General features: G+C 42.1%; 1 protein-coding gene across 5 annotated transcripts in view; it reads right to left on the reverse strand.

The window, feature by feature from the left end:
* MPPED2 (metallophosphoesterase domain containing 2) overlaps positions 1–26,208 on the reverse strand; it is a 144,674-nt gene that overhangs the window by 64,128 nt on the left and 54,338 nt on the right. For all 5 annotated transcript variants that reach the window (XM_072118573.1, XM_072118572.1, XM_072118574.1 and 2 more), the window contains exon 4: positions 10,927–11,152. In XM_072118573.1, coding sequence (XP_071974674.1) covers positions 10,927–11,152 — 226 coding nt within the window. The remainder of the gene's footprint in view (positions 1–10,926; positions 11,153–26,208) is intronic.

The following is a 26,208-nucleotide window of genomic DNA, read 5'->3' on the forward strand; positions in this document are numbered from 1 at the left end:
GGGACCACTAAGAGGGATTATTTTACTTGCTTAAATTGTGTTGCAGCTCAGTTCACGAGTGAACTTACACTCTCTGCTACCAAAGGCAAGCTATAAAACGGTGCACTCCACCTTCCTATCCAATATTAATGTATCATGTTATTTTTAGTATGTTGGGCTCTCCATAGATGTGAAGATACACTATTTGTAATTGTCCTACCCTGCTTTGTAGCATGTGACCGTACCACTAATGCTGCACCCACCTTCCTGCTGTTGGTGCTGCCTGAGGCATGAGGCTCAACTCGCCTCATGGCCAGTGCACCCATGCTCACAGAAAACTGTTGCCATAACACAAGAAGTGTCAAAAAAAGGTGTGGAGATCCTGCTGAGTTTTTAGGCCAATAAATAGCTACAGAAGAAATGTTCTACCAATACAAAGTAGTAGAGCCCAGTTCTTTACCGACGATATGGAAGGAGCTAATTTCTTAATCCCATTTCAAAAACACTTTTTCATCCATTTCTAGGTCAGACTAGGCTTTTTGGGTCCACAAGAAGAAAAGTCTTTTAAAACCTGTTGTCCTTCTAAGATGGAATACTAAAAGGGATCGGTTCCAAATAGTGAAAGCGACTGTTACCTCCAGATTTGGTTGTGTACTGCCAAAGAGTCCATCAAAGTGTCATACGGTAGCTACGCTCATCAGGCGATACTCTTCTACTCTACGGGGTCATCACTTGGTCATCGAAGGTCACTCTTCAACTCTAAGGGGTCATGACTTGGTGTACTGCCCCTTTAAGAGGTGAACTTGACTACACAGTTATATTCAAGTCCTCAAAGTTATAATCTCGTACAAAGAAATATTGTTCTATGACAAAGAGTTGGTTTGGTTACAGGAAAGAATCTTGATTTGCCAAAATATTCAATGAACAGTCAGATACCTGACATGACTTAAGCGGTTGTACAGATTGCGGGAATTCAGTTCTGGACGGCAGGGTAACCAAGGCTTGGGAGTGATGCCAGGTCTGGATACAATGAGTCCCTGCATTACTATACAGCAACAACTGGACGTTTTATACCAATTTCGGGGAACATTTGGATCTTTGGTGTTTTTTGGACACCAGAGCAGAGTAAATACAGTAAGTCAGTCGCACCTGCGTTCAACAGGTTCCATTCCCACTTCCGATATCAAATAGTGGAAAAAATAACAAGTTTTTCCGACTATTAAGAAGGGAAATGTAATGGAAGTCAACCATCTGTACATTGACGTCAATAGAATTCTCCTAAAAAGGAGATTTTAACAGAAACCCCCAATGTAGGTGTGAACTGATACATATATACAGTAAATGTATGTACCGTATATAAGCTGACCCAAGTATAAGCCGAGGTACCTAATTTTACCACAAAAAACTGGGAAAACATATTGACTCGAGTATAGGCCTAGGGTGGGAAATGCAGCCACTATTCTCTAAGACAATGCCAAGCAGTCTCCCCTTATTAATAAAATATCCACAGCAGCCCCTCCAATTAATAAGATGTCCAGGAGAGCCCCAATAAATATATTTTCCATCTTAGTGCCCCTATAAATAAAATGTCCATCAGAGTGACGCCATAAATATAATGTCCAGCAGACTTCCCCCATTATTATAATGTCCAGCAGAGTGCCCCCATAAATATAATGTCCAGCTGAGTGCCCCCATTATTATAATGTCCAGCAGAGTGCCCCCATAAATATAATGTCCAGCTGAGTGCCCCCATTATGATAATGTCCAGCAGAGTGGCTCCATTATTGTAATGTCCAGCAGGTTGCCCCCAATAAATATAATGACCATCAGAGTGCCCCCATAAATATAATGGTCATCAGAGTGCCTCCATTAGTAAAATGTCCATCATAGTCCCCCATTAATATACAGTAATGTCCAGCAGAGTGCCCCTATTAATATAATGTCCAGCAGAGTGCCCCTATTAATATAATGTCCAGCAGAGTGCCCCTATTAATATAATGTCCAGCAGGGTTTCCCCTATTATTATAATGTACAGCACAGTGTCCCCATTTATAAAATGTCCAGCAGTGTGTCCTCATTAATAAAATGTCCAGCAGAGTGTCCCCATTATTATAATGTCCAACAGAGTGTCCCCATTATTATAATGCCCAACAGAGTGCGCCCTTTATTATAATGTCCAGGAGAGTGCCCTCATTAATGGAGTATCCAGCAGAGTGCCCCCATTAATGGAGTATCCTGCAGCGTGCCGCCATTAATGGACTGTCCAGCATAGTGCCCCAGCTTAAAGTTAGAACTCACCCTCTGGTGCTGACCCCCAGAGTCTTCTTCTCCCCACAGTACATCTTTGAGTTCCGGACAGAATCTGCCAGCATCTGGCAGCCCAGCCAGGAACCCCAAGAGGTGCTGAAAGGATGAAAGACGCCGAGGGTCAGTGTGTGTGTGTGTGTGTGTGTGTGTGTGTGGGGGGGGGGGGGGGGGTGAGTACTAGCTTTAGTTTTTTTTATATACACAAGCATAAGCCAAGTGGGTCTTTATACTTGAGTATATACGGTATTTGTTAACTGATAGATATGTGAAAGAGAAAAAAAACATAAGAGATAGGTAGTCAGCATCACAGTTTTTTTTGAGAAAATAAGGGGGAAAGGGTGCTATCCATATCCTAATAATCATTCATCATTAGGAACTGCAGCCTCTGTTTACAGTTCATGACCTTCTATTTACAAACAATCTGCAAAAGCAGCAGCTCAGAACAGGATAGAAGAGAGGTGTGAGGGAGCTGCAGACAGGACAGAGAAGTGTCCTCATGTAGCAGGATAGAAGAGCAGGAAGAGGGGGGGGGAGAGAAAGTACAGAGAGGTGTCCTGTGTAGCAGAATGATCCCACTGGTGTCTGAGGAGGATACTGTGCAGAATTACAGGGGTGCAGCAGGAGATCAGCACTGGGGGATCCCCTCCAGGAGAAGCCACTGCTGAGGAGGTCACTGGGTGCTGGGTGTCACACACCTGGGTGCTGCTGTGAGGGTCATTCTCATGCTGGGTGCGGTAGAGAAACAGAGAGGAGCTTGTAGGACGATCACATGTAAGTGTCCGATTCTAACATTGCGCTTAAAGTAAAGCGATTAATAAGAGGCAGGAACCCTAATCATCACAGATGGTTGTAGCTTGTGATAACAATACATAACAATATATAGATTGTTATGATGTAAATAGATATGTAATAAGTAGGTAGAAATATAGATGTAAGATAGACAGATAATAGATGAATAGATGGGAGATAGATGATAGATAAATAGAATGACTAAACCTTCTGTCAGTGCCTCAAAATTGAAGACGAGTGAAGACAACGAGCCGGTGGAGTCCTGCGTGGAAAAAGGCTTCTTCCACGGCCAACAATTCTCTGGAATGACTCTGATATCTCTACTCAATACTTTCTAACAGCAGGATGGGAACACAAATTTAATAGAATTCGAGGCAGGCTGATATAAAACAACAGGGCTCGCAGAGAGGTAATGATTGAACGATGATTGATCTTAGATGCCTCTTTCAATTCAAGCAAATCTTCGAGGAGCTCAGGAGAAAAAAAAAATGGCTATCCTTCATCTCAGAAACATTTAACAAGAGAGCTACTTCAAAGAAACTTTAGGGAATTTCTTTTATTTTATGGGAAAGGGGCATGCTGGTTAAAGTTGACACACACACAAATACAGACCAGATTGCAGGATGGCGTAAGGCCTATGGCGCCAAAGAGGTTAACAGATAAGAAATTGAGCAAGACTTTCCAGCATTCCTATAAATACAGTCTTATTTCAGGGAGCCGGAGGCGGAAGACTGATGGCTTTATGGCCTTCGCTTACTTCTCAACATGTGCAAGCATTTTCACTAGGAAGAAAATTCTGTAAACTCTGGTGATGCAATGATAGACATTTCAACCCAAAATAGATAAGCCGGAAGAATATTAGATCTAATGCTCATGGGGCAATCAGGGGGCAACTTTATACGCACAAAAAATTTTGACTATCCCAAATATTGTAATAATATCTGAGATGCATTTTATTGTGATATAAACCATTAAGGTAATTTTTCAACTAAATTTTTATGTTAAACACATTTTTTACATTTTTGGCTACAACCTGCAACTTTCACTTTGGCCACTAGGTTTAAAGGTGAAACCTTGGGCCGAGACCAATTGGTAACCAAATAAAGGGTATTTATCCCGCATTGGTTCCTGGTTCCAGAATTGTGGTGGTCAACAATGACCTTTGTAACACAACCAGAAGTTTTAAGGGGTTACAGGACCTGCTACGGCAAATCAGAACAAGTGATGGCGGTCCTATCCAATCAGGAATTCTGGGGCACAGACAACCACCACAACACTGAAAATGGTAGATGAAGTTAGGTTAAATACAATGGGGCTCATTTACTTACCCGGTCCAGTCGCGATCCCGCTGCGCGTTGTCCAATGTGGATTTGGGTCTGCCAGGATTCACTAAGGTCGTGCGCCCGATATCCTGCAGCTGCTGCGCCGGAGTTCACCTTCTTCTTCCTGGTGCATGTGAGTGCTTGATCTTGCAACACATTTAGTTATTTAAATTCCGTAGTCTTTCCGAATCCGTCGGGTTGTCCGACGGAAACGCCCCCTGATTTCTGTCGCAGAAATCCGATCGCGTGTGCCAAAATCCCGGCGGAATTCAGCGCAAAACGGAAAAATTCGGAAAACCTGCCGGAAATGCGGCCGCGGAGCCCTTAAATGAGCCCAATGACTTTTCCTCGCCTTTGACCCAGCCCCTTAAGGAGTTTTCTAGGATGCCTGGGGATATTTTTTTAAAGTAATAATCTAGCTATATTTTCATTTCAATGTTATTTTTTTTTTCACAGAAGAAAAATGTTTCTCTCCTCCGTCCAGCAACAAAAGAAATGTAAAAAATTCCAAACCAATGATTTTGATCTGAGGAACATTAATACTTAAACCATTGGCCCACAAATGGTGCAACTCGAGGTTGATTGATGGATATTATAGAATCCTAAAAAAAAAGCCTTAAATCAAAATGATCATGTGATTTAGACCAACAAGGCACTGCAGCATGGCAAAAGGAGCCTAGATAGCATGGTGGGTGAGGAAAAATGTCAACTGTCTAAAGCCAATGGAGCAATGCCTATTAAATGATGGAAAAAGAGTTGGAGGTGGCAAAGGGTCCTCTTCTAGGATAAGAAATTGACAATGTGGACAGTGTAAATCTGAAACAGGTTTAGACCGACATTATCTATTTGTACTGACTGCAACAATGGGTAGAGGAGATTTGAGACTTCTCCGCCCTCTACACCCGTGGGACACGGAGGAGACGATGCTGGGCCATGCAGTGGTCAGACCTGGTGAAGAAGTGCAGGGCTACTGCCCACCGAGATTTATCAGGAGGCCGAAGCCTCCTTATAGGTCCAGCGAGTGCCAGGACACCTTGTCTCTTATGTGTAGGAGGACCTTTACTGGAACAATTACCAATGTTCCACCTTTAATTCCACATTCGAGTGCAAGCAACCAATGGGAAAGACCTAAAAGACAAGTTTTAGAAGAAGTTGTCTCCATTATTTTTTTAGCTGGAAACAGTCAAAAACTTGGCAAAGTAGGGTAAAAAAAAATTAGAAATCATATGCCTACTCCTAAGAGTACTACATCTATGCACTAGGTGTTCAGATAATTCGGTCCAGGTTCCCAGTAGACACTTAGCATATTTAGAGCGTTTCATCCAGCCGTCTCTTTTTGTAGATACTTCTTATGTTGATCTAAGCCGGAACAGAAAAGAACGATCTCTCGTAAAGCTTTTCCTCCGCAATCTACATAATGAATAATAAATAATGTAACTACCACGGTTTGCATTTTTTCCATATTTTTCAAGGAGGTTCTTTGCTTTAGTAATATAAAACGGGTGATCCGCTGCCTCACCTAAATTAACCTGAAAAGCAGTACTTACTGTTTTCTCCGAGCTTTTCAAAGGACTCTCCATTTGAGGATTCACAATCTGAGAAGCGAACATTCCAAAGCACTCAAATAGCTTTTAGCTTCTCAGTCACATAGTAAAATGTATGTTGAATTACCAAAAGCCATTACGCCTGCCCCTGCCTTCAATGACTTCTACAAGCTATTTAAGAATTAAGCTGAAATGTCTTAAAAGCATTCGGAACCTGGGTGCCAATAACTCAATGAGGCCATATCCATTCCCTACCTAGATGTGACAGTCGCGGCCTCTTACAAAAGGTGTTTCGTAATGTTTCTACAACAAAACTAAAGAGTGCGCTGGAATTTTCTCACCGTGGTTTCGGGAACACTAATGTACTGTACAAGTGATAAGTCTCGAAAGCTCATTGCCCAAGAGCGACTTTGGTCTAACACACTTGTTCCATGCACTTGCAGAATTTGCCGAATTGCACCTGGAATCACTGAAATTTTAACATATCCGTTCAGTTAGGTGATTCTAGTTTTAGTCCGGTAGATCCCACAAGTGCACAGTGTGAGATTGTCGGACTAAAGTAAGTTGGCATCAGAAATGAAGAACTGTCACAGACTTGCAACTTGTAGAACGGAAGAGGTGATGCGATCGCAAATATTTTGCTGGACTGAGGACTTAACTGTTGGGCAACCTTCTTTTGCTAAATGTTGTGTCTATCACATCCCCGTAAACAAAAAGGCTTACCTGGCAGGTAGCAAGAACTTGTAGCGAGTCAGGAGGGCCATGGCCAACTTGAGCTAATCAAGCTGCCACCCTATGCTTATTCCATGCTTTACTTCCCATTAGTTATACCTCGCCCAGCTGGCCGGTGAATTCTTGCGCCTGTGAACTGTTCTTCTTCTTGACATGCGCTGGATGGTTGGCATCCTCTAGCAGGTAAGCCAGGCATGTGCATTGAGCTTTTGGAAGACAATGGGGGTCATTTACTAAGGGCCCGATTTGCGTTTTCCCGAATACCCGAATATGCGTGCTACCCGAATATTTCCGATTTGCGCCGATTTCCCCTGAATTGCCCTGGGATTTTGGCGCACGCGATCGGATTGTGGCGCATCGCTGCTGGCATGCACGCGACGGAAATCAGGGGTCGTGGCCGAACAAAAACCCGACGGATTCGGAAAAACCACAGCATTTAAAAAAAAAAATCTGTCGCGGAGCTTGCACTTACCTTCACTCAGCCCGAGCCGGTGAACTCCAGCGCATTCTGATGCTTTTCAGCGCACCTGGTGGACGGCGGAGGAACTACCTTAATAAATCCCGGCCGGACCCGAATCCACCGCAGAGAACGCGCAGCTGGATCGCGAATGGACCGGGTAAGTAAATCTGCCCCAATGTGACCAACTATCCCCGTTGCTGACTGCGCATATAGAGAACAGGAAGAACAGTGCACAGGCTTGAGAATTCACCCAGGTGAAGCAGGGAGTGACTCGGCGGCTTGACTCGGCCGAGCTGGCCATGCCTCATCTTGATTTGCTACAAGTTCTGGCAACGTGCCAGGTAAATTAAAAAAGTATTTTTTTATGGGGACGTGAGGGACACAAAAGTCTGCCCAGTAGTCAGTAGGGATGTATGGGAACCTGTCAGTAGTTTGCATTATAAAAAATCTGGTGACAGGTTCCTAAAAATTGCTCCTATTTACTTGCTAAGCCAAACACAACTGCAACGGTCCCAGACAGTCTTTTTGAAATTTGAATGTGTCTCCTGAAGCCAATCACTGTATGGTATGTACTGCTTAATCCAGCGATTGGCTGCAGTGGTCATGGGTACCGTTAAAGGATACTGCAGTACAAGGCAGGAGTGGTGGCGCAGTTAGACATTTACCACAAGTATATTGTTTTTATTTTACCACATTCCCTGTCGTCAGTAAACTTGGTGCTCTATAAATTAACATTGAAGGCCAATCTATATTGTCCATTGGTCTCGAATATTCAATTAACCAAATTTACAGACAACCAGACATTGGGTTTTATGTGTCTGCGTTGCCTAAGGTTAATCATCGCTGTTCATTTGTTCTTTACGGCAGGACATAAATACTTGTTACACCGTGTGATTACAGAAGCGGAGTCAATCCTCGGGTTGGCGTAATATCCTGACCGGTAACACATGTAAGGATTATTGAGGTGTGCCTCTTATCAAGTTCTTACAGGATTTGCATACTTGGCCGTGAACCCAGAAGGCAACATGACATTTCATAAAAAGTCATTTGGTTGGAGTGACCTTTCCTCTAAAAAACACGTTACCCTCTGTGCACTTTCTGTAACTTTCCAATCATTGGTTTAATTGTATAAGTGTATCATTTTTGGAGCACAGAGAACAAAGGTTCAGAGAGACTTAACAATGTGGTTAAAATATAACTTGTAATTAAAACCTGTTCACACACATTTATTATCCCCAAGTGGAGAGACCAACCCGAAGAATTTAGGGGTTGTCCAAATTTTGATTAAAAAATACTCTCCAGACTCCACGAGACTGCTGCTTCCCATGCCCGGCATTACATACCTCCCAACCATCCTGAATTTTGTTTTTACAAAAACACACAATTAAACTAAAGGAAAACTGTCCTTAGGTAAATCAAAGAGTAGAAGTTTTCACCAAAATATAGGGGCTGACTTATCTTAGTCTGATGCACGTATTTTTGTTGTATTTTAGTGACTTTTTGGGTATTTGTGCAATTTTTTGTGGTTTTTCTAGCAGTGCGCTGGAGTTTGCCGTGTAGCAGTAATCTTGATTTGTGCCTAATTTGTCTTTGTGTTAATGTATTTAACAATAATTTGCGCCTAAAAGGGTGCAAATAATTACACAAACATGCCAGCCACGACCATGTGTATGATTTGTGCTAAAATTGGCGCCTAATAAGTCTCTAAAAAAATTTGCATTTGACAAAGAGCCAAAACTATAAAGATAAGTGAGTTGCAAAAAACTGACTCACAAAAGGCGCAAAAAGAGCTCAGAGAAGGGGGAAATAAGATAAATGATCCCAAAAACATGCAGTCAAAATTGCAAGCATAACATACATCTGCCCCTTTGTGCCAACCTGCATTTTTGTTGCAAATTAGGCCACACCTCCTTTATCACAAGACCACGCCCAGAATCTGAATCTTTTGATAACTGTGGTGCAAGGTGTTATAGTAGTTTTGCGCCAAGTTGTACCAGAATTCTGTCGCAAACAGTTGGATAAATCTATTACCAGTGTGGGTGGGCGGGAAGTCAATTTCTCAAGATCGAAAAAAAACAAACACTTTCAATACACAGAAAAATAGAAGGAAGCAGATAACTCAGAAAAAAGTCAATGGGACGATAAATTTCGCTACGTGATGGCAATGGGTTAAAAACATAAAAATAAAAAATACATAACATTTTTGTGAACTCATATAACCACTATTCTTTATCATGTTATACTATAACTCAGCGTATAATTTTTAGGTTTCAGCAAAAACGAGTCCTGATACGTGCAAACAACTTCGCCCTGTGTAGAGACTCGTAATCAATACGAACCCTTTGAAGAGGACACCGTCCACAACATGAAAGGATGGATAAAAGACAACAATCCACATGAAAACAATTTTGCTCAATAAAGGACAGCATCCATAAATCATTACAAGCATGTCCGCGCCGAAGTTATTGGTGTGGTCAGCAGATCATAGAGAACGATGGAGATGTCCTGGTGTCAACTCAATAGAGAACATTTTAGTCTCTTTCCTTACAAAGTCTAAGCCTTACAAGGTCAACCAAGATTATGACCCCTAGAGGTTCTGTGATTGGTTCATGTCCAATCTTTCTAATATCCAATAATCTCCTTATCTTACACATAACCATGACCACTTTATATGGTTTAAAGTCGTGAGATCAGGGGATAAGTGGAAGAGGCATTTATAGTCGACCACATAACAATATTCCCTTAGTTGCCTACAATGCAAGTGGCCGACGACTTTGAGTGTCGACATGGTGGACTCTCTATTCCATAGCATTAGGAGGTCATGAATATCGATGTTTGAACGTTTCCGCATTGGACATTTGCATTTTAAAGGGGTTTCACCGGATAAAAATACTGTTGACTTGTCTTAAGGATACGTCACCACTACCAGATTGGTGGGGGTCCAACAGCCAGGACCTCCATAGATGAGCTGTTCTCAGAAACAATAAAAAAAGAGAATGGGAACAGGAAGCAGACAGGGCTGTTCTCTGTGTAGTGGTAAGACCGAGTTACTGCCGATCAGCTTATTCATTTGAATGGGGGCTAAGCTGTAGAAACTTGGTTCCTCAATAACACAGAAAATGGAGCTGTCTGCATCCGGTTCCATTCTCTATTTCTCAGTTGATAATTCGAAGCGCCCAGTATTTTATCCACACCAATTCGATAAATTGAGGACCTATTCTTTGGATGTAAATATTTTTAGCCTGGAAGACCCCTTTAAGTACCGTAAAATAAGCAAGAGGAAGAACAAGAGACCAAGGCTAGAAGTATCCTGTAGAAGATAAACCGGTCATGTAGCCTTGCACCAGGAACACATTCAGTCATGGTCAGTCTTGTCCAATGGGTCAGCTACGGGGCCAATGTTGAGTCGGCTGGCACCAGTCAAATGGATTTAGAGACACAAGGTCAGCCACTTCCATTAAACCTGAACCACTGAAACATATGACTACACGGCGTCCATTAGAGCTGGAGATTATCTGAACACGTAAAAACAAACACTAAGACCATTAGAAGTTCATCATATAAACATAAAATGTAGTCTATTGTAAACACAGTCCCGTAAACCTAAACTCCATACGATCATTAGCTCCGGATTTAGAAGAACAAAAAATTTATTAGAAAGTCTCATCCAAAAAAGATAAGCCTCCGGCCTACAATCCCCGATACGTCATATATTAATAACAACACTGCACCGGGCAACCGGTAAGAACGGTAATCTTAGCAGCCGATAACGAAATTCAAAAGGGAAACTCACCATGGCGCGCCGTATATCCGGAATCCTTTCACAGTTACTTCTGAATCTTGCAAGTAAATACTATTGGTGAGGAGTGATTGCACGTTATCAAAGTCTTCGGGTTTCAATTTGGAAACGGAGGGAAAGCGGTAGTAATCCTGTTTAATAAGATCTGCCATGAATTCCTTGTCGAAAGTCAGTTCATGATTCCCTGCAATCACTATTTTATATTCGTAGGGTAAGGTTCCTGCAAAGCAAAAGCGAAATGAAATAAATGTTTTAGTGAAAATCGGGAAAATAAAATTTGCGTAAATACCCCCCATTGTTCATACAAAAACACTTTGATTTTTACACTTTGTTTTTATTATTAATTTTCATGGTTTTAGGATGTATGAAGCCCAATAAATAATTCATATATAGCCTGAGGCTGTAAGAATATGAATATATAGTGTTCTTGGGCCGCAAACAATGGACCCGTGGTCAGTATGGAGTTTGTGTGTCATGAGCAGCTTAGGCCTATTCCGCAAAATGCTCCACGTGTCATCCAAACAAAAAGGGTGACAGGAAAATGATGTCACTGGCTTATCCGAACCTCTTGTGATGTCACTGGCTTATCCGGTCACACTTGCTTTACCTATAAGCTGATGTGTAAATACGAATAGTAGACTCCCTTATGGAGTTGGTTGATTTCTATGGGAAGTTCTGAGCCACAGACCCAAGCAGGAATTGGGCCAACTCTGAGTTGTCTACAGACTCCACATGGATCAATAAAAAACACATTTATGTGCATGGGGGTCATCAAAATTAATGTGCAGCGTGCCACCTGTTCAAAAAACGGATAACGCAAAGACGAAAACAATGTTCAGGTGAATATAGACTAAGGCCTCATGAATACAATTTCATGGAGGACTGTGAGACGGGTGCACTATTTGAGGTCGTATCATGGCGTACATAGAGGTCCATGGTACCCAAGCATGGCGCGGTGAGAACGCAGGGTTTCAACCAACCGTGACCAAGCAAGTGGGTATGGAGCTAAATATAGGACATGCTATATTTTGCCGTTTTATGGTGATGGCCGCTTTCTATGGAGAGGGGAGGAGTGAGAAGCACTCACTCACTCTCCCTCCCTTCTCCACCTGACCGAGTGCTTGGCAAGGTTGCAGCTCAGGGGAGCTGTGTGCTAGGGGCCTGAGGCTGTGTTCACCAATCACGGTGCGCTTGGGTTTGACCAAATCGTGATTGAGCAAGAGGCCGCCGTTCTAATTATATATCATCTATATAGATATAATAATAATAATTATATCACGGAGAGAACATACAAACTCTTTGCAGATGTTGAACCCAGATGTCCCGCGCTGCAAGGCTGTAATGCTAACCACTAAGCAACTGTGTCACCCTATTATATATGAAGGAGATGGGAGAAGAGGAGACTGCAGCTGCCCCCTCTCTGGGACTCAACAAACGCTGCTTCAGGTGATGTGAAATAAAGTTTTATGAAGTACTGTAAAGATTTAGAATGCTGATAAAAGTTATTTTTTAAAAAAAGCAAAGGTTATTGGAACCTCTCACCATCTAAAAATGACATTCCTGGTAACATGTTTGCTTTAAGAAGTAATATTTTTATTCTTCCAAAACATCTGCACCAAATGTATTTCTGGAAAGTGCTGCTTGTCTTTATAATTATATCTGCCGAGCTGTTTGTGGAACACCAAAAAGTACTGTGTTCTATAAGTAGGTGTTGTAATAACTTGACCCAATGTACTGCAGAGAGCCTACAGGCAGAGAATGATTACAGGACAATCAATACATCTAACAATTACATTTGGCCGAGTCCATATGATGTAGACTGGAAGCGTCTATAGCAAATACAAATGATTCTGCAGCAAACCAAACTACTGCTGCTTAGTATGTGAGAGGAGACACGGTAACAAGCTGCAATGATGCGCAAAATATAAAAGGGAATATGAAAAATATATAAAAACACTCAAATAATTAATCACGTGAAAAATTTACTGGTCACCCTGTATTTAGTTCAGGCTGTGAGCAAGGACCTAATAGGGAGTCTGGTCCGATATACCGTAATCATTATAGAGGTAATCACTGTTGCAAGTCCTTGTTTGGAGAGTCAATGACCAAGGGCCGGATTATATGGTGGGTGCGTGGGGCGCACCCCAGTGCCCCTACTACTTTGCCCCTAAATGGGCCCCCACCAAGTGTGGGCGAGTCGCGTGGTCACATGGCCTCCCGAATCACCCGCTATGTGTTCGGGTATAAGTCCGGCTCTTTATAAAATCCAAGCGGTAGCCGGTACAAGTCACAGAGCAACGGAGCACACAGGATGTGCCAGCGTCGTAGTGACGTCACACCCTACGCCGCCTAATTACTAGAGGCTGTACATTTATTAATCATGATCTCCGTTACATTTTTGTGCATGAGGCTTAAGGGGGAAACCTGCCTATTTAATGGATGATAAATGCTTGCCCTGTCTGGGCTACATTCTCATTCTGGTACATCGACCAGGGGCCCCCACCAATTCTAATCCAGCCCTGGTAACAGCTATAGTGAGGGAGACTGTAACGGGAAGCTTAAAATCTCACAAAAGTTATTAGTAAATGATCGGAGGAGGAGACACCCAGAGCCCCTTAGATCTCTGTTTATAGTGTATCAGTTATCTGCCCATATTTCCGACGCATCCAAAAACTTTGGGAACCAGGGCAAAAAAAAATCAAAGTGTACGTACACTTCTCCGCCTTCTGGTTCCTGCGCCACTTCTGGTCCTTTGCCAAGGGTAATATTGGGACCTACTCCAGCCAATCTGTGGTCTCCTTGGACCATGGGATGTAACTTCTTTTGACATCTTGTGGTTAGAGGAGAGCAGGGATTGACTAAAGTGGGTCCCATGAGGCACCTCTCCGAGACGGTCCCCAGAAGTACCAGCGCAGTGTGGGAATTGTAGAAGGGTATGTACACTTTGGATTTTCTTTTGCCACCCCAGTTTTTGCCTCCAAGTGTTTTTTTTTTTTTTTTTTAGAATTCCTTGATACCCCTTTAAAATCTGAAGAGAAAACCCATCACATAAAAGCGGCACGTTGCAGGTTACAAATCATTAGTGCGGCTCAATCTCTATTCTGCTTCTGTACATCATAGGGAATCAGCTCCTGGCAAGTCCCAAGGCTAAGACTTCAAGGTGACTTCCTCGTAAACACAGCGTCCAGCACAAAAATATTCTCATTGTTATGGAAATTTTTTTAAAAAAATAAAATTTTGCTGAAATTTCAGTAAGTTTAGAAATATACATAAAATAAGAATTGGAGACTTCCCTCGGAAAGGTACAAGAGCGCCTTATTCTCTCTCCTTAGTCGTCTCCTGATGCAGAATCTCTGAGGTGTAACGCTGATCTAGTCCCAGGGTTAATAGAGAGCGGGGGAGGGGGAATTAGCTCCTGTGAAGAGTGTGTGTCAGACACAGCGAGATGAGTCTTCCACCTTTTGTTAACACTGTGGCAGACAACAAAACAGCACAAGCCGCAGCGGAAGTTCAGGCTTTGACCTTTCACTCCCTACGCGTCAGGCTTCATTAATTTTCATGGGGCCTAGCAGCTGAGGCGTTAATGTTAACTGAGTGTTAAGAGACACAGTGGCAGCAGTGCCAGCGCTCAAACCCACATGTACACTTACAGATTTCAAGTACATAAAGTTTAATAGAAAAGATGATAACATCTTCAGTTAATGAACAATACGACTGATGACTGGGATGGTAAAGATAGGCTTTATGTAAGACTGAATACTACATAGAGTATAGGCTTCCGACTAAGGAAATACCAACCTTACGTATAGTAGAAGTCAAATTATTAAAATAAATTTCAAAAAACATATCTCAAGTTCCCCAAAATTGGCCATAGAGAATGTCTGCTTCATTGAAGGATAGGCAAAACCCAACATGTTGGATCTGGTCAACAAGGTGGACCTCTTGTAGGACCATATTATATGGCATCCATCAAGGGTCAAGGAAAGAGAAAATGGACCACTGTTGGGAGAAAATTGTTAAACCCTAGGTCTGCGTTATTTTAAGGCATCCATGTTATGGCTTATCCATACTAAGAGGTAGAGAAGGTAATCGGAGCCAAATATTACATCGGTCATAAAGAGATAAGCACCATTGATCTCTCTGTACTTCAAAGATTTTGTAAATGGGTGGGGAAAGTCCTCAATATCCTTGCCTCACTGATATCTAACCTGGGCGCACCTCCACTGACAAGCATTGTTCTTTTAGGGACTAAATAAGATGCCCTCCAGATATTGGATCTCTTGAACACTCAACCAATTCCGTCAAACGGAAACCAATTCACCAACGAATTTACAGACCCCCCCCTTTTCGTAAATGGGTCAGGAAAGTACTCAATATCCTTGCCTCACTGATATCTAACCTGGCTGCACTGACAAGCATTGTTCTTGTAGGGGCTAAAAAAGATGCCCTCCAAATATTGGATCTCTCGAACACTCAACCAATTCCGTCAAACATAAACCACTTCACCAAAAAATTTGTAGACTCCTCCTAGTTTTACATTATTTAAAATTAACGCCTATGCCATTCTTATTGCTTGGCCACTTACAAATTCAAACCAATGGCCAAATTGTACACAACTTCTAGATTTCCTCAGGATAATTTCTGCCAAAAAATGTAAAGCAATGGCCACTGTACACACTAAGATTTTGGCTGCACTTGTTCAGTAGACTTCGACCTTCATCACTGACCACCACCTTCTCGAATCCACTCCGTCTGCGCTCTCCAGAGTTCATGCTTCCCAATCAAAATTCTTGCTCATATCCAGTAATAGCTACACAATTCCCAGATACAAAGATGTTCTCAACTCGATGGGGGTGAATCCAGGCCTCATTTTTATCTAATAGCATGTGACACGGGACCTCATCAACCTGATGCCGCTCTAACACAATAAATAATAGCCATCTCAATTTCCAAACTGCTTCCTCTGTACACATCCTGGATCAATTTACATAGTACTTTCCTCCAGAAAGCAATGAAATCATAAGTTCCAATTGACTTAGTCCATATTGGAAAGTGACAGTGCGAGCGCTTAGAAATTCAATTACCGCAAACAAACGCCATTTTCTCCGGCTCGGGAAGCAAATTTTGAAGCAACATTTATGGTCATCAAATAATATTAGTAAAGAGAGGAAAATACTCTCAAAGTAATTCCTTTTTTTGCTGAAGCCATATTTTAATATTGTAATTGAGCTCCTATATTTCTACTGGAATTACTACCACCACTTACTAATGGAAACAAGGTGGGGCCTACTTCTTTATGGAACTAGAACCATAAGGCAACACTCTTCATCAGTTGTAGCTAGGCTTTCCCTTACCAGATGCCGAAAAAAACAGCTTTCTGCCCTAGTGTTGGGTCCTCAGACCTGTTGGTACGTTCTCTGGTACATGCCTTCACCGGACCAAGGTACCTACAAACATGGTATTTGGACCTTTTCAGGTTCTTATGAAATTTCTCAACATTTCCTCTTTTTGCATATGGGACCGAGTCATGCCACAAGGTTTCTTGAAAGTCTGCCACCGACTTACAGGATGCTACGAGGTGGAACTAGAGGCAAAGATTTAGAACTTATATGCATATTCCTTTCCCAGAATCCTCAGTTGAGCAAGCATGGCCTACAAGTATCCAGAAGCCTGTAAAGATGGTCTCCTCAAGGACACCTATCCAATCTCCCGATTTCCAATTTTTGCATAAATAGCTTAAATTAACCATATTATCAGTGTTTTTGTATCAGATATAGAGAAATTAGTCTATTGGCTCCACTGGGCCCAGAAAGCAGAACCAGATATATCTGGTCAGAAAGCAATGCAGGGGTTATTCAAGGTTTAAAGGTAACATGTCATCAGAAATTGTCCTTATAAACCACTACCAGTTGTCAAGTAGCTGAACAGAAATCAATGTTAATTTCATGGCCCAGCACGGTAGCATCATCCAGAAAATCAACTTTGACTTTAGATATTAATTGATTGTATAAAGTCAAGAAGGCGATGAGTTTAACACTGAAATCAAGCTCTCCCTGACACTGAACACCTCCTCCCCTGGGAAAGCTTGACTTCAGTGTTAAACTCTCCACCTCCTTGACTTCATAAAACCAATTTATATCTCACTTCAATGTTGATTCAGGATGATGCAACCAAAACAAACATAAAAGAAACATGATCTAGAAGCTTCCCAGCTACCAGACAACATACTGACAGTGGTTTATTAGGCCAATTTATGATGACAGCTTCCCTTTAAGGATATGCAAAGCTATAACAATGGGGGTGGGCCAAATTTGCCAGTTTATCTTACAGAATGTTGTGGCATAGGCGGCGGCTACAAAGGTCCATAACAGCTAACAATTCCACAGAAGAGAATGAACCTGAATATTCTTGTAGGGGAATCGGGCAAATAAGCCCCGTCCCAGTACAACTTGCAGGCAGATTATCTCTGCATTGCTTTATCAATTTGTGGCCCGAAAGGTATATCTTTGGTTTTATTAAAGGCCCCTATATGATACTTTTTGAGGAGAAATTTTGGAACTGACAGAATCCCTTTAAATAACTAAGGAAAAGTATTATTTTGGCAACTCCCTACATTGAAAACCCACGGAACTATGCTATGGCCCTGTATATATATTGCCCTTGATATGCCCCTGGTACAACAACATACTGTATATACTCGAGTATAAGCCGACCCAAGTATAAGCCGAGACCCCCAATTTTACTACCAAAAACTGGGAAAACCTATTGACTTGAGTATAAGCCGAGGGTGGGATATGTATTGGTCAAAGACCCCCCCCAGTATATAGCCAGCAAGCCCCCAGTAGTATATAGTCTGTTCCTTGTAGTATACGGCCAGTCCAGCCTGCCCCCTGTAGTATTAAGCCAGCCCAGCCTGCCCCCTGTAGTATACAGCCAACCCAGCCTGCCCCCTGTAGTATACAGCCAGCCCAGCCTGCCCCCAGTAGTATACAGCCTGCCCCCAGTAGTATACAGCCAGCCCAGCACGCTTCCAGTAGTATACAGCCAGCCCAGCCTGCCCCCAGTAGTATACAGCTAGACCAGGCTGCCCCCAGTAGTATACAGCCAGCCCACCACGCCCCGAGTAGTATACAGCCAGCCCAACACTAAAAAAAAAAAAACCTATATACTCACCCTCCGGCGGCCCCAATGCTCAGCACTGCTCCTCTTCTGGCTTCCGCGCCCGTCTTCTTTCTTCTGTAACATCCTGCATGGCGCAGCCATCTTTTCTCCCCGCCGTGGCATAGTATGACGTCAGCAGCGACCACGTCATAGTATGCCCCTGCCGGCCGAGAGGAATCTTAGCCGCGCCCTGCAGGATGTTACCGAGTATAAAAGTTTTTTTTTAAGTGCTGTATTGACTCGAGTATAAGCCGAGGTGAGGATTTTCAGTATTTTAGGTGCTGAAATAAAATTTTAGGTGCAATAATAATAATATTTAGGCAATAAAAATATACTATAGGACAAAAGTTTTTCCAAAAATAGTGCCTAATATAATAATCCTACCATGTAGTTATATTCTATCCATCCTCATATATTTCCTGCCGTTCGGCTTTCAGAGCGGGTAGTGGACAAAAAAAGAACTTCCCTTTCAGTCTCTGAGTTCTGGGAGAGACAAGAAGACCCTTGTCTCAAAGCAGGGAGGTTTTTTTTAAGCTTTTATGGGGTTATATAAGGTAATCACAGAATACAACATTCATTCTTCGACTAATTTTTCTATGAAACTTCTCTGCCGTAACCCGTGGTACGAATTAGGAGATGCCTTCACCAAGGCAAGATAGGATTTTACTAAAAAAACCTATGTTCCAAAAATGTTCTTTTCAAGGCAAAAAAGGGCCTGATGTATTTTACATGATAAATGAGACTCTAACCTCGGGCCCCAATGATCTCTAGGAGCTGCAGCGTTCACAGGAATAATTCTTCATTCTTAAAGGGTTTGTCTATTTTCAGCAAATAATTGATATTGAAGGAGTATAGAAAAGTTATACAATATTTAGGCATACTTTCTGCATCAATTTTGCACAATTTTCTAAATTCTATATGCTGTTATTCTATAGGAAGCCTCTTTGTTTACTTCCTGTGGATCCCTGGTCATGTGATGTCACACAGGTGCACAGCTCGATATATACCTGGTCATGTGATGTCACACAGGTGCACGGCTCAATATATACCTGGTCATGTGATGTCACACAGGTGCAGAGCTCGTTATATCTCTGGTGATGTGATGTCACACAGGTGCACGTTCCATTATATCCCTAGTCATGTGATGTCACACAGGTGCATGGCTCTTTATAACCCTGGTCATGCGATTTTACACTGGTGCACGGCTCAGTATATCACAGAGAGTGATCAGAGCTGTGTCATATAACAAGCTGTGCACCTAAGTGACATCAAATGACCACAGGAAGTAAACAGAGAAGATTGTCGTTGAACAGAAAGCAGAGATCTAGGAGATTGGAAATTAGGAATTAATACAGAAAGTATATGGGGAAATTGTATAAATTACCCCCCTTTGAAGCTAAGTATTACAATAATCTTATGTCCATACATTTTCCCTTGTATTGCAGTTCAGATTTATTGAAGGGGTCGTTAAAACAATAAAAATTTGCATGTGCTCTACAGGGGAATAGTAAAATAATAAAATATTACTTCCCACAATTCTGGTACCTTCACTTCCTGAGCAGGAAACACTAGGAGATGCCTGTTGTCTAAGGTGGGACCCCATGCTATCCAGTGATTGTCTGTGGGCCTCTCTTAGTATGTCTTGTCTCCTTTCTGCCATTAAAGGAGAACATCTCACTCAGAAGTCTCTTCAGTCCTAACCAAGCACAGCGCACTACATTGTATAGTGGCCATGCATGGAATTGCAGCTTGGCCCAACTCACTTGAATAAGACTTAGCTGGACACAGAAATACTTTACGACAAATCGACCTGATGCTACTGGTCTGTGAAACAGATTGTTTAAGGGTCCGCGGAGGACATTTTCGTCCGGTTTCCAGACATTTTACGAGTTGCGTCGCATTTGACAGGGGATCTTGGCGCACGTGATCGGATTTTGGCGCACCAGCGCCGGCTTTCACACAACACAAATCGGGGGGCGGGCCGCTGGACGATCCGATGGTTTCGGACAACGCGCAGGATTTAACATTGGAAATTGTGTCGGAATTACAAGCACCGGAAAGAAGAAGGTGAACTCCAGCGGACCTCGGCAGGGAAGCGACGGATGCAAGAAATCGGGGCACACGAGCTACGTGGATCGAGCCGGACTTCATCTTCGTCGGAGTGTCCGGATCGAGGATCGTGACAGGACCAGGTAAGTAAATTTGCCCCATTGTCTCGACCACTTCAGGCAGATGATCACCTCTCCTTAGGATATCCTTAGGGTACCAGGGTAAAATTGCTTTTGTTGTTGTTTTGATTTTTAATACTCGGACACCTCTTTACTATGTAAAAGTCATAAGTAAGTAATCGCACACAATCATCTGATTCAAGAAAATAGAAGAAGGAAATCGGGTCACTCACCAAAAAACATGAACTTTATTGTAGCCAAAGAAGACTGGCGGAGAGGTGCCGAGCACCTTGACTGCCTTGGTTCTCTTAATCATCTGATCCACTTGTAATAATATTTCACTTGCTTATAACATGATAAAATTCTATTTCAGTTTCGTCTTTAATGATGTATTGAAGAAGCCGCGCAACATGTCACAAAGACGCGATTGTCTGGAACTATGCAAATGTATCCATATGGCCGCGGAAACTCATTATAAGCAACATTCTTCCTGTGTTGCCTTTATCGCATGCCTTCGGATTCTGAGAATGTGCTCGGAGAAGTTGTCTTTTGTCCAATATTATAGAACGCAGAGGTGAACTCGCAAACCTCAGCCGGATAATGTACCTCTTCCCTGGAAGATTTCCAGAACTACCCACATAATTCTACAGATTAGTTATCAAAAGGAAGATCCACGTGGAGAGGAGAACGTTCAATGAAAACATTCAGCTCCATGATAATTCGGTGTTATGTGAACTTCCAGGCACGCTATCGCCTACTGGATCCAGCTACCTTATATCCAGACGCTCCGAAAACAAAACAAGGAATTTTTGACGGCAATGCAGTTTTCTTTATTAAAGGATTAAAATCTACCATCAAAATCCATCATGATAAACCAGGGACACTTACTCATACTCTTACTCTGGTAGTCTACTGACATCTGTTAACCATGGCCTTCTTCCTTCTAAAATCAACTTTTAAAATTATACTAATGAGTCAGAAGGGCTCTGAAATTTTTTCAGAGCCCCTCTGTGCTGCAGCTTCACAGGCTATTATACAGTGCAGAGAGAAAGACAGAGAGACAGTCCAGAGAGAGACAGAGACAGTCAAGACACAGTCCAGAGACAGACATAGAGATATTCGTAAACAGTCACGTACAGAGAGACAAGGACAGTCCAGAGACAGACAGAGAGACAGTCAGAGACAAAGATTGTCTCATTGTGTGAGATTACAACAGACAGAGGGAGTTAGTGCAGAGGGGGAAGAGGAGACAGTCTATCAGCCTCTGAAGCTACAGCATTGGGGAGTAATGCTCTAAAAAGCCCTTCTTGCTCAGTAGCATAATTTTAAAAGTTGATTTTAAAAAAGAAAGAGGCCACAGGTAACAAATATAAGAATATTGCCACAGTAACGGTGATTGGATCTATTACTAAGTGCACCCAGATTATAGTGATGGATTTTAATGGTAGATTTCCATTAAAGGGTGTATCTTAAAAAGATGTTATAGTTTGTTCATGGTATGATACAGGGCAAGATTTACTATACAGGCAGTCGCCAGGTTACATACAAGATAGGTTCCATAGGTTTGTTCTTAAGTCAAATTTGTATGTAAGTCGAAATTGTATATTTTATCACTGTAGATCCAGACAAAAAATTTGTTTGCCCCAGTGACAATTGGAGTTTCAAATTTTTTTGCTGTAATGGGACCAAGAATTATCAATAAATCTTCATTACAGACACCTTACAGCTGATTATTGCAGCCTGGGACTATAGTAACATCCAGAGAGCTTCATCAGAGGTCAGAGTGGGCAGAGGGGTCCGTCTTTAACTAGGGGTCATCAGTAATTAGGGTGTAGGGGTCAGCCTGTACAGGGCAGACTGTCAATATTCACTGGAATAGGAGCCTGGGCATAAAAATGTAAAAAAAATTAACAAATATTACATGGGTTGTTAAGCAGAGTAAAAAAACTAAAAATTGATGCCCCACAGATTCCTGCAATGCCTCCATTTCAATGTTACCAATCCATGTTGGTCTCTACTTCATGATCCCACGGGAGAAACAGAAGATATCCTCTCAGCCAATCAGATCATGAGGCGACACATCTCAGGCAGTGATTGGCTTAGGAGGCCTCCTTTGTTTCTGGTGTTGGGTGTTGGATTCCCACCAATCTAAAATTGATGAGCTATTGGAAAGATAGCCTTGAAAATACACCTCTCTGATTTGACCAGGGTATTTGGGTAAATAAAATTGTAGAATACATTTATCCTATGGCTAGGTCTTTATTAGCGTTGGACCAGAAAATACCTTTAAGAGAACACAACAAACCGGCAGTACTCTTTGCCCTTTCTAAATCCTCTCGCTTCTCCGAAATTGTATGTAAATGATTACAAGTCATTGTAAATTCTCTCACTGTGTTTTGCTGTTCTGTCTCTGCAGGGAGCGGAGAGTAGAAGAAGGAATGAATCAGTTTTCTGCACTTGGATGGCAAGAAATACTTTCCATGTTTAGTGTGCAAAACAGGAGAAGCTGTTTAAATTATCGGCATCCCAGAATTGTATACAAAATACCAACTAGGAGCCGGTGGGGAGGTGCAATCCGCGAGGACATGCTGGGAGCAGAATAAAGAACACTGTGATATACACACATTCCCCTGTATAGCTGCCTCCGTACAATGCATACACATTTCAATCAGGAAGTCCTTCTAGTTTCCTGGCTAAGAATAATACATGTGCTCAAATTCAGACGGGCCAAGAATGAGTTTATGAAAGACCCGGCAAAGTCGCATTTTAATTGCAGCCACGGACATAGCATTGTTAATGGAGGACTACCGGGTGCGTAAGCATGATCGGGTTACAGCGGGATCACAACGGAATCTAACATTTTCTAGAAAAATACAGCAAGAGGAAAATCAGGGACAAAGAAAAATGAGTGCAAAGGGATAAGGGAGAAATCAGAGACAAAGGGGTTAAGGAGGAATATTAAAATTTAGAAGGGGAGAAGAAGTCTAAGAGGACAAAGAAGAAAGAGAGGAAGGAGGAGGATGTGGGTGAAGGAAATACAATGGGACAATGTACAAAGAATGAGGAGTAAGTGAGCGCAGAGATGGTGGGCAAAGTAAGAGTGGTCAAATCATATGCATGGAGACATCATAAAAACCTGGAATTGTGGGGAAATCATGGGGGAGTCATAGAAAAGCTGGAATTATCAGAGGGACTCAAGGATGAAATAGTAGAGACAGTGAGGTAAGGGAAGTGTGTAGGACACTAAAGACCAAGAGAAAACAGAAGATAATTACTGAAAGACCAAATATGATTATGAAAAGGAAGAAGAAGAAAAAGGTGAAGAGTCAAGAAAATATGGAAAGAAGAAATATGGATAAGAAGCAGGAGAAACGTGGAGACCAAGAGAAGAGGAAAAGAACAAATATGGATAAGATGAGAAGAGATAAGATGACAAGAGAGAAGAGTGTGGACCAGGAGAACAGGGACAGACCAAGAGAAGAGGGAAAGAACAAATATGGATAAGAAGAGGGAGAAGAGTGTAGACCAAGGAATAGGGACAGAAGAAAAATTCATAATAAGAAGAAGGTCGTGAGGAGACCAGGAGAAGAGGGAAAGAACAAATATGGATAAGAAGAAGTAGGAGAGGGAGAAGAGTGTGGACCAAGAGAAGAGGGACAGAAGAACAAGAAGGTCGTGAGGAGACCAAGAGAACAGGGAAAGAAGAAATATGGACAAGAAAACGAGTAAGAAGTCCAAGCGCAGAGAGAAAGAACAAATATGGATAAAAAGAGGGAGAAGAGTGTAGACCAGTGATGGCCAACCTATGACACGCGTGTCAGTGCTGACATGCATAGCCATTTTCAGTGACACGCGGCTGCCGGAGAGTTAAATTTCATCCTCGGCTCCTATACAGCCAGATGCAGTAGCCGGGAGGCTGAGAGATTGTCCAGCACATTGTATTAAATAGATGATGTGGAAAATCCCCATATACTGCCAGACTGTAGTATGGCAGTACAGGGTAGGATCAATCACACAACCTAGGATTAAAGTACCCTAGAAGTTAAATAATTATACATATTTGTTATTTAAACTATAAATATCACAAAATTATGTTTTTTTTGTCAAGGTGACACACCACCCGAGTTATGCTTGGTTTTTTTGCGAATTTTGACACACCAAGCTCAAAAGGTTGCCCATCACTGGTGTAGACCAAGGAAATAGGGACAGAAGAAAAATCAATAATAATAAGAAGGTTGTGAGGAGACCAGGAGAAGAGGGAAAGAACAAATATGGATAAGAGTCGGAGAAGAGTGCAGACCAAAGGAATAGGGACAGAAGAAAAATTAATATGAAGAAGAAGGTCATGAGGAGACCAGGAGATGGATAAGAAGAAGTAGAAGAGGGAGAAGAGTGTAGACCAAGAGAATGGAGACAGAATAAAAATGGATAAGAAAACGAGGGTGAAGAACAGAAGACTCGGGAAAGGTTCAGCGCATAGTCAGTTACCGATATGAAGAAGAAAAGAGCGAAGATGAGAAGATTGAAGAGCAGCAAGTTGCCTCAGTATAGAGGAAACATATTAACAAAGACAAAGAGGACAACAATGGAGATTAAGAAGAGCAATATGAAGAAAAAAATATGCCCAGTCCCATACTCACTGCGTCAGAAATCTGGTGCAATTGTAACGGATATTGTAACAAGTCACACCCCTTTCTGAAAAACCCACCCCTTTCAAACCCGTTTGTCGGAGAAGGAAAAATAAGTCTTTACAACATGATGCAATTTAACCCAGAATTCTGGGAGGTCTTTATCTGTTACAACATATTAAAGAATAAAAGGGAAAGAAAAGAATTGAGAAAATGAGGAGAGAAAAAAGTGAAGAAAGAGATAATTGAAACAAAGAAAATGAACATGAAGGTCAAAACTGTAAATTTTAAGGTCAACAGAAAAGACGTAAATGATTAAATATAATAAGGAATAGGACCAATGAGTGGTTAAGACTATAAGGACTGCAGGACACGACACATGAAGTGCAAAGACATAGAAGGAATGCGTGACTGACAGTGACCAAGACCGGGGAATTAAAGAAAGCCAAAAAACAGCTGCGAAAGTTAAAAAAAATTACATAGAGAGACAGACTAAATCATATAGTAAGGCCAGCCAAAAGTAAGTTAAAAAAACATAATAAATCTGCATACATTTATGAAGATATAAAGATATATATATATATATATATATATATATATACACTCACCGGCCACTTTATTAGGTACACCTGTCCAACTGCTCGTTAACACTTAATTTCTAATCAGCCAATCGCATGGCGGCAACTCAGTGCATTTAGGCATGTAGACATGGTCAAGACAATCTCCTGCAGTTCAAACCGAGCATCAGTATGGGGAAGAAAGGTGATTTGATGCCTTTGAACGTGGCATGGTTGTTGGTGCCAGAAGGGCTGGTCTGAGTATTTCAGAAACTGCTGATCTACTGGGATTTTCACGCACAACCATCTCTAGGGTTTACAGAGAATGGTCCGAAAAAGAAAAAACATCCAGTGAGCGGCAGTTCTGTGGGCGGAAATGCCTTGTTGATGCCAGAGGTCAGAGGAGAATGGGCAGACTGGTTCGAGCTGATAGAAAGGCAACAGTGACTCAAATCGCCACCCGTTACAACCAAGGTAGGCAGAAGAGCATCTCTGAACGCACAGTACGTCCAACTTTGAGGCAGATGGGCTACAGCAGCAGAAGACCACACCGGGTGCCACTCCTTTCAGCTAAGAACAGGAAACTGAGGCTACAATTTGCACAAGCTCATCGGAATTGGACAGTAGAAGATTGGAAAAACGTTGCCTGGTCTGATGAGTCTCGATTTCTGCTGCGACATTCGGATGGTAGGGTCAGAATTTGGCGTCAACAACATGAAAGCATGGATCCATCCTGCCTTGTATCAACGGTTCAGGCTGGTG

This window comes from Engystomops pustulosus, chromosome 7 (genome assembly GCF_040894005.1).
Source record: "Engystomops pustulosus chromosome 7, aEngPut4.maternal, whole genome shotgun sequence".
Classification (NCBI taxonomy): Eukaryota; Metazoa; Chordata; class Amphibia; order Anura; family Leptodactylidae; genus Engystomops; species Engystomops pustulosus.